The following is an 8,146-nucleotide window of genomic DNA, read 5'->3' as shown; positions in this document are numbered from 1 at the left end:
ATAGGGAGCTGTTGAAAACAGAGATCAAATGGGGCCCAACAGAATCTATTACTTTCAGTAAAAATTTTGTAGGTATTACATCAAGTGAGCTGGAGGACACTCTCATTTGTGATACTGTTTTTAAAAGCTCAGACAAGTCGATGGGATAAAACTGGTTAAAACTCTCTTGTTGCTGGTGGGGGACCTCTGAGTAAGAGTCCACGGGGGTAATAGAGGCTCTGATTGACACCACCTTATTGGTAAAATAAGATAAAAACAATTCACAGTCATCCTTACTTCCAGCTGAGGCTCAAGGAGGGGTTGGGTTTACCAGCTGATCCACAGTCTTAAACAGAAACCTGCGGTTGTGTTTATGTGTAGTAATGAGTTCAGAAAAATAGTGTGTTCTCGCATCCTTAACCATGTTATTGTAGTTAATTAATAAATCCTTCAGACTGAGGTAATGGACTTGGAGACCGGATTTTTTCCATCTGCGCTCTGCTTTCCTGCATTCCCCTTGTCATTTATCCAGGGTTGCTTACTAGCTTTAGACGTAGGCCTAACCTTTAGAGGAGCAGTAATATTTAGTGACGACAAGCAGATATGATTGAAGTGATCGACCAGATTGTTGGTGTTGGAATCAGACAGGTGTTGGCTTTGGCTCTGAAAGACTGCGGAAAACTTTGAAACACTTTGTTCATTAAAGATGCGACAACACACGGAGCTTGGTGAGGCGGCGTGAGTAACAGGCGAATCGCAGCTAAAAACAATACATCTGTGGTCAGATATGGTCATGTCCACTAATTCCACAGAGGAAATGCTGACACCCAGGGTAAAAACCAAGTCCAGTGTATGACCGTGGTTATGTGTTTGCCCTTTGACATGTTGTTTGAAGTTAAAAGAAGTGGCCATATTTAAAAAGTCAGTTGCATTAACATTGTTGGTGTCATCAACATAAATATTAAAATTGCCACAAAGAACAATTCTGTCATAATTTAAAACCAGAGTAGATAAAAATTCAGGAAGTTCTGATAAAAATTGTCCAGGCGGTTTTGGGGGGCGATAAATTATAACAAATATGATCGGTTGCAGCCCTCCAACTTTAAGAGTGAGAACTTCAAAGGAGTTAAATTCATCACAGCGTACTTGATGACATTTAAAATTTTTCCTATACACGCTCACTAGCCCACCACCACGACCACTGACCCTCGGTTGACTAAAGCAATCATATTGAGGCGGACACAGTTCAGCTAGCTGGCTATAGTCATTCATTTGCAACCAGGATTCAGTTAAAAACATAAAATCTAGATTTGCAGACAAGATAAAATCATTTAAGATAAAAGTCTTACTTGAAAGTGATCTCACATTGAAGAGAGCCATTTTACCTGATGTTTACCTGCTGTTTACCCACTGTTTACCTGATGTTTACCTGCTGTTTACCCGCTGTTTACCTGATGTTTACCTGATGTTTACCTGATGTTTACCTGCTGTTTACCTGCTGTTTACCTGATGTTTACCCGCTGTTTAGCTGATGTTTACCCGCAGTTTACCTGCTGTTTACCTGATGTTTACCCGCTGTTTACCCGCTGTTTACCTGCTGTTTACCTGCAGTTTACCCGCTGTTTCCCTGATGTTTACCTGATGTTTACCTGCAGTTTACCCGCTGTTTACCTGCAGTTTACCCGCTGTTTACCTGATGTTTACCTGCTGTTTACCTGATGTTTACCTGCTGTTTACCTGCTGTTTACCTGATGTTTACCTGCTGTTTACCCGCTGTTTACCTGATGTTTACCTGCTGTTTACCTGATGTTTACCTGCTGTTTACCTGATGTTTACCTGATGTTTACCCGCTGTTTAGCTGATGTTTACCCGCAGTATACCTGCTGTTTACCTGATGTTTACCTGATGTTTACCCGCTGTTTACCCGCTGTTTACCTGCTGTTTACCTGCAGTTTACCCGCTGTTTCCCTGATGTTTACCTGATGTTTACCTGATATTTACCCGCTGTTTACCCGCTGTTTACCCGCTGTTTATCTGATGTTTACCTGCTGTTTATCTGATATTTACCTGATGTTTACCCGCCGTTTACCTGCTGTTTACCTGATGTTTACCTGCTGTTTATCTGATGTTTACCTGATGTTTACCCGCTGTTTACCTGCTGTTTATCTGATGTTTACCTGCTGTTTATCTAATGTTTACCTGCTGTTTACCCGCTGTTTATCTGATGTTTACCTGCTGTTTACCTGATGTTTACCTGCTGTTTACCTGATGTTTACCCGCTGTTTACCTGATGTTTACCTGCTGTTTACCTGATGTTTACCCGCTGTTTACCCGCTGTTTACCTGATGTTTACCCGCTGTTTACCTGATGTTTACCCGCTGTTTACCTGCTGTTTACCCGCTGTTTACCCGCTGTTTACCTGCTGTTTACCTGCAGTTTACCCGCTGTTTCCCTGATGTTTACCTGATGTTTACCTGCAGTTTACCCGCTGTTTATCTGATGTTTACCTGATGTTTACCCGCTGTTTAGCTGATGTTTACCCGCAGTTTACCCGCTGTTTACCTGATGTTTACCCGCTGTTTACCCGCTGTTTACCTGCTGTTTACCTGCAGTTTACCTGATGTTTACCTGCAGTTTACCCGCTGTTTACCTGCAGTTTACCCGCTGTTTACCTGATGTTTACCTGCTGTTTACCTGATGTTTACCTGATGTTTACCTGCTGTTTACCCACTGTTTACCTGATGTTTACCTGCTGTTTACCTGATGTTTACCTGCTGTTTACCTGATGTTTACCCGCTGTTTAGCTGATGTTTACCCGCAGTATACCTGCTGTTTACCTGATGTTTACCTGATGTTTACCCGCTGTTTACCCGCTGTTTATCTGCTGTTTACCTGCAGTTTACCCGCTGTTTCCCTGATGTTTACCTGATGTTTACCTGATATTTACCCGCTGTTTACCCGCTGTTTACCCGCTGTTTATCTGATGTTTACCTGCTGTTTATCTGATATTTACCTGATGTTTACCCGCCGTTTACCCGCTGTTTATCTGATGTTTACCTGATGTTTACCCGCTGTTTACCTGCTGTTTACCTGATGTTTACCCGCTGTTTATCTGATGTTTACCTGATGTTTACCCGCTGTTTACCTGCTGTTTATCTGATGTTTACCTGCTGTTTACCTGCTGTTTATCTAATGTTTACCTGCTGTTTACCCGCTGTTTATCTGATGTTTACCTGCTGTTTACCTGATATTTACCTGCTGTTTACCTGATGTTTACCCGCTGTTTACCTGATGTTTACCTGCTGTTTACCTGCTGTTTACCTGATGTTTACCCGCTGTTTACCCGCTGTTTACCTGATGTTTACCCGCTGTTTACCCGCTGTTTACCTGCTGTTTACCTGCTGTTTACCTGATGTTTACCCGCTGTTTACCCGCTGTTTACCCGCTGTTTACCTGCTGTTTATCTGATGTTTACCCGCTGTTTACCTGCTGTTTATCTGATGTTTACCTGATGTTTACCCGCTGTTTACCTGCTGTTTATCTGATGTTTACCTGATGTTTACCCGCTGTTTACCTGCTGTTTATCTGATGTTTACCTGCTGTTTACCTGCTGTTTATCTGATGTTTACCTGATGTTTACCTGATGTTTACCCGCTGTTTACCTGCTGTTTATCTGCTGTTTATCTGATGTTTACCCGCTGTTTACCTGCTGTTTATCTGATGTTTACCTGATGTTTACCCGCTGTTTACCCGCTGTTTACCTGCTGTTTATCTGATGTTTATCTGATGTTTACCCGCTGTTTACCTGATGTTTACCTGCTGTTTACCTGATGTTTACCCACAGTTTACCCGCTGTTTTCCTGATGATGTTTACCTGCTGTTTACCTGATGTTTACCCACAGTTTACCCGCTGTTTACCTGCTGTTTACCTGATGTTTACCTGCTGTTTACCTGCTGTTTACCCAGTTTACCTGATGTTTACCCACAGTTTACCCGCTGTTTTCCTGATGATGTTTACCTGCTGTTTACCCACAGTTTACCCGCTGTTTACCTGCTGTTTACCTGCTGTTTACCTGCTGTTTACCTGCTGTTTACCTGCTGTTTACCCGCTGTTTACCTGCAGCTTACCCGCTGTTTGCCTGATGTTTACCTGCTGTTTACCCGCTGTTTACCTGATGTTTAGCTGATGTTTACCTGATGTTTACCCACAGTTTACCCGCTGTTTACCTGATGTTTACCTGCTGTTTAACTGATGTTTACCTGCTGTTTACCCGCTGTTTACCTGATGTTTACCCGCTTTTTGCCTGACTTTTACCCACAGTTTACCTGCTGTTTACCTGCTGTTTGCCTGATGTTTACCTGCTGTTTACCTGCTGTTTACCCGCAGTTTACCTGCAGTTTACCTGATGTTTACCCGCTGTTTACCCGCTGTTTGCCTGATGTTTACCTGCTGTTTGCCTGATGTTTACCCACAGTTTACCCGCTGTTTACCTGATGTTTACCTGCTGTTTACCTGATGTTTACCTGCTGTGTACCTGCTGTTTACCCGCTGTTTAGTTGATGTTTACCCGCAGTTTACCTGTTGTTTACCTGCTGTTTACCCGCTGTTTACCCGCAGTTTGTCCGCAGTTTACTCGCTGTTTGCCTGATGTTTACCCGCTGTTTACCCGCAGTTTGTCCGCAGTTTACTCGCTGTTTGCCTGATGTTTACCCGCTGTTTACCTGCAGTTTACCCGCTGTTTACCCGCATTTTGTCCGCAGTTTACTCGCTGTTTACCCGCATTTTCCCTGCAGTTTACCCGCAGTGTGCCCGCATTTTGCCCGCTGTTTACCTGAGACATGCACTACAACAGCACTTTCACCTGCTCGGCTTTATTGCTGGTTATCAGAGTCAGGGTTGACAGACTGACTGCTGCACTTCTGTTAACCTATGGCGGTGAATAAGATGTGGGCTAGTTGAGTCAGGTGGTAACTTAACTGGAGTTGCAGCGTGTTCACATAAAGGGGGCGTGTCCTCAGAGTTGCCTGATGATAGTGTCGGGATCTTCAGGAGAGTAAAGCCTTGTGCAGACTACACGATTGTCAGCGTCGGCCGATTCACACCACACAACTTGCAGTCTTGTGACGGGAGTCTTGAGGTCATTGTGGCGTTCACACTATGTGAATGATCGGTGACGGGATCACACACTACGCAAGCTGACACTGGTCTCCAAACCACGTTTTGTCAAGATAACACGTGAAATGTGAAACGGGAAATGACACGAACCTACAGACAAAACAGCTGTTTGTTATTATAAAGATAGCAATTATAAAGACAAAGAATCTGGGTGAAAGAATGGATCAGCACACGTAGGTAGCAGGGATTGTCTGAGCTACAGAGAGAGCTGGAGGTGAAATGAGGTGAGGAGTTCTTGGTTTTATTCTCTATTTAGTGTTTATGGACTTCTGTTATGTGTAATATGATTAAGCTGTAAAGTTACAGTTGTATATTTTAAAATAACATCATAATATAAAATATGGGTCCAGGGGAGAAGGGAAAGAATCTGAGAAATAACTTTTCCAGAGAAAAGTGGTAAATTTACAGGGAACTAATATTCACAAGTAATAAAAATAACAATTTGGGGGACGGCTTTTTTTTACATACAAGGTAATAAAAAGGTGCAATTAAATGATGTGCATAATTCAAAGGACAAGTACAAAACATTGACACAAGTCAAGAATAAAAAGTCTAAAGACTTCACAGAAAAGATTTGTTTGAGGAGTTTTGTGAACCATGTAACTGAGTCTGCCTGTTGAATGTGAGGGGGGAGGGTGTTCCACAGGTAGAGAAGTAGAGCTGGGTGTCATCAGCATAACAGTGGAAGTTGATGTTGTGGTGTTGCATGATCCCCTCCTCCCCCCCCAAGATGGGTGGACCTAGTAATGATTCCTGTGGGACACCCTGAACAAACTGTTGTCAGTTGGTGAGGTAGGAGGAGAACCAGGAAAGTGCAACACCTGTGACACAAACACTGAGCTGGTTTTGGAGTCGAGTGGCCAGAGAGTTGGTACAGTACGAGTGGTGAGTGAGGAGTTAATTATGCAGGTGAGATGGAGGAAGGGCATTCATTAACTAGACTGGTGGGCAGGGGGTGGAGTTGACAGGAGGATGGTTGTGGGTTCAGTAATAGTCTTCAGTGGCCAGTATGAAGTCAGAGAGGCAGGTGGTGTAGGTTGGTCCAGCTGATGTTTTCATCCAAGACAGACTTGGAGTTTTTTTCCAGGGTTGTTGTTGACAGAATGAAAGGATGGTTTTAGGGCGTACTTCAACAGAAGATCTCTATATGCTTGTAAATGGATTTCTAGACCAGGTCTTTGATAGGAACGTTCAAGCTGCTGTGACTTTTAAGCATCGTAGCTCAGGGGTGCATTGTGGGTAAAGGACACAAGCAAGGTTATCAAGTGAGGAGGACAGGCAGCATTATAGAAGGTGCTCAGCTGTTTTTTTTCCTCAACATTTCTTCTGGCTGCTGCTTATCTCACTGAACTAAAATTTCCCCTGTTTCATCACAATGTTTTAAGTTATTTGATCAAAGCCATTCTGACCTGAGTTGATCTTATTGTTTTGTCAGTTAAAATGTTTTTTTTTTTTTATTGTGTTCAATTTATAAATATATGTATATTTACACTCAGGGGAGCCTGAAGATAAGTTTGTTTAAAGAGAAAGATTTTTATAGTTTTTGGTTATATTAGTAAAATGCTAGATTAGTATGTTTGGGGTCTTTGAGATTTTAATTTGAAAGATTGTGATTCACATGCTGCTGAATCCTGATTGGTGCACACCTGGTCTTAACCACCATTGTGTCTGAACCCCGCCCACTCCCACCTGAGAGCAAACAGGTGAACCGGACCCGGCTTGTTGTCCTGTGGAGCGCAGAGCGTCCTGACAGCTGAGCGGCTCTGGTTACTGATGATACCTGCTAACATGGTGCTGCTTGGGGAGGAGGCGTGTCCTCCTCATGTCGCTGCTGATCACATGTTACTAATCAGTACAGTGGAACAACAGTGAAAGCATTTTCATTCATCATGTGATAACTATTACAGACTTAAAACGCCGCCGCCTGCACTGGACCCGTTGATAGTTGTTCTTAAAGCCTGAAGCGTAAACGTTCTGTAGGGCCGGTAGAGACGCCACAGACACAATGACCACCAGGAGGGGGGCGGGGCTTAGACCTGCAGGTCTAATTTCATTGATGAAAAGTGGGCTATAATGATGTTGTGATGATGTCACAGAGTTGAAGAGCGCCTCCATCCATTGGCTGTCGTGTGGTCAGAAGGCGGAGCCTGACGTCTGGAGTAAGATGTTCTGCATCCTGTCAGAGTCTCAGCTGGTGATGCTCAACAACCTGGAGGTAAAAACATCAACGTACAGAAACGGTGTCAGAGACTGCAGACACCTGAGTCACCGCCGCCTCCTCCTCCTCCTCCTCTTCTATTCTCCTCCTCCTCCTCCTCCTCCTCCTCCTCTTCTATTCTCCTCCTCCTCCTCTTCTATTCTCCTCCTCCTCCTCTTCTCCTCCTCCTCCTCTTCTATTCTCCTCCTCCTCCTCTTCTATTCTCCTCCTCCTCCTCCTCTTCTATCCTCCTCTCTCTTCCTCCTCTCTCTTCCTCCTCTTCTATCCTCCTCCTCTTCTTCCTCCTCCTCCTCTATCCTCCTCTCTCTTCCTCCTCTTCTATCCTCCTCCTCTTCTATCCTCCTCTCTCTTCCTCCTCTTCTATCCTCCTCCTCCTCCTCTTCTATCCTCCTCTCTCTTCCTCCTCTTCTATCCTCCTCCTCCTCCTCTTCTATCCTCCTCTTCTATCCTCCTCCTCTTCTATCCTCCTCTCTCTTCCTCCTCTTCTATCCTCCTCCTCCTCTTCCTCCTCCTCTTCTTCCTCCTCCTCTTCTATCCTCCTCTTCTATCCTCCTCCTCTTCTATCCTCCTCCTCCTCTTCTATCCTCCTCCTCTTCTATCCTCCTCCTCCTCCTCTATCCTCCTCTCTCTTCCTCCTCTTCTATCCTCCTCCTCCTCTTCTATCCTCCTCTCTCTTCCTCCTCTTCTATCCTCCTCCTCTTCTTCCTCCTCCTCTTCTATCCTCCTCCTCCTCTTCTATCCTCCTCTCTCTTCCTCCTCTTCTATCCTCCTCC

The 8,146-nt window shown here is 44.2% G+C and overlaps 1 protein-coding gene across 1 annotated transcript in view; it reads left to right on the top strand.

Moving 5' to 3' along the window:
- LOC123960220 (disabled homolog 2-interacting protein-like) overlaps window positions 1-8,146 on the top strand; it is a 52,582-nt gene that overhangs the window by 3,583 nt on the left and 40,853 nt on the right. The window contains exon 3 of the mRNA XM_046034866.1: window positions 7,252-7,370. Within this exon, the coding sequence (XP_045890822.1) occupies window positions 7,252-7,370 (119 nt within the window). The remainder of the gene's footprint in view (window positions 1-7,251; window positions 7,371-8,146) is intronic.

Source organism: Micropterus dolomieu, linkage group LG21 (assembly GCF_021292245.1).
Source record: "Micropterus dolomieu isolate WLL.071019.BEF.003 ecotype Adirondacks linkage group LG21, ASM2129224v1, whole genome shotgun sequence".
Classification (NCBI taxonomy): domain Eukaryota; kingdom Metazoa; phylum Chordata; class Actinopteri; order Centrarchiformes; family Centrarchidae; genus Micropterus; species Micropterus dolomieu.
The sequence above is the reverse complement of the archived record's forward strand: the minus strand, read 5'-3'. Positions and strand labels throughout refer to the sequence as shown.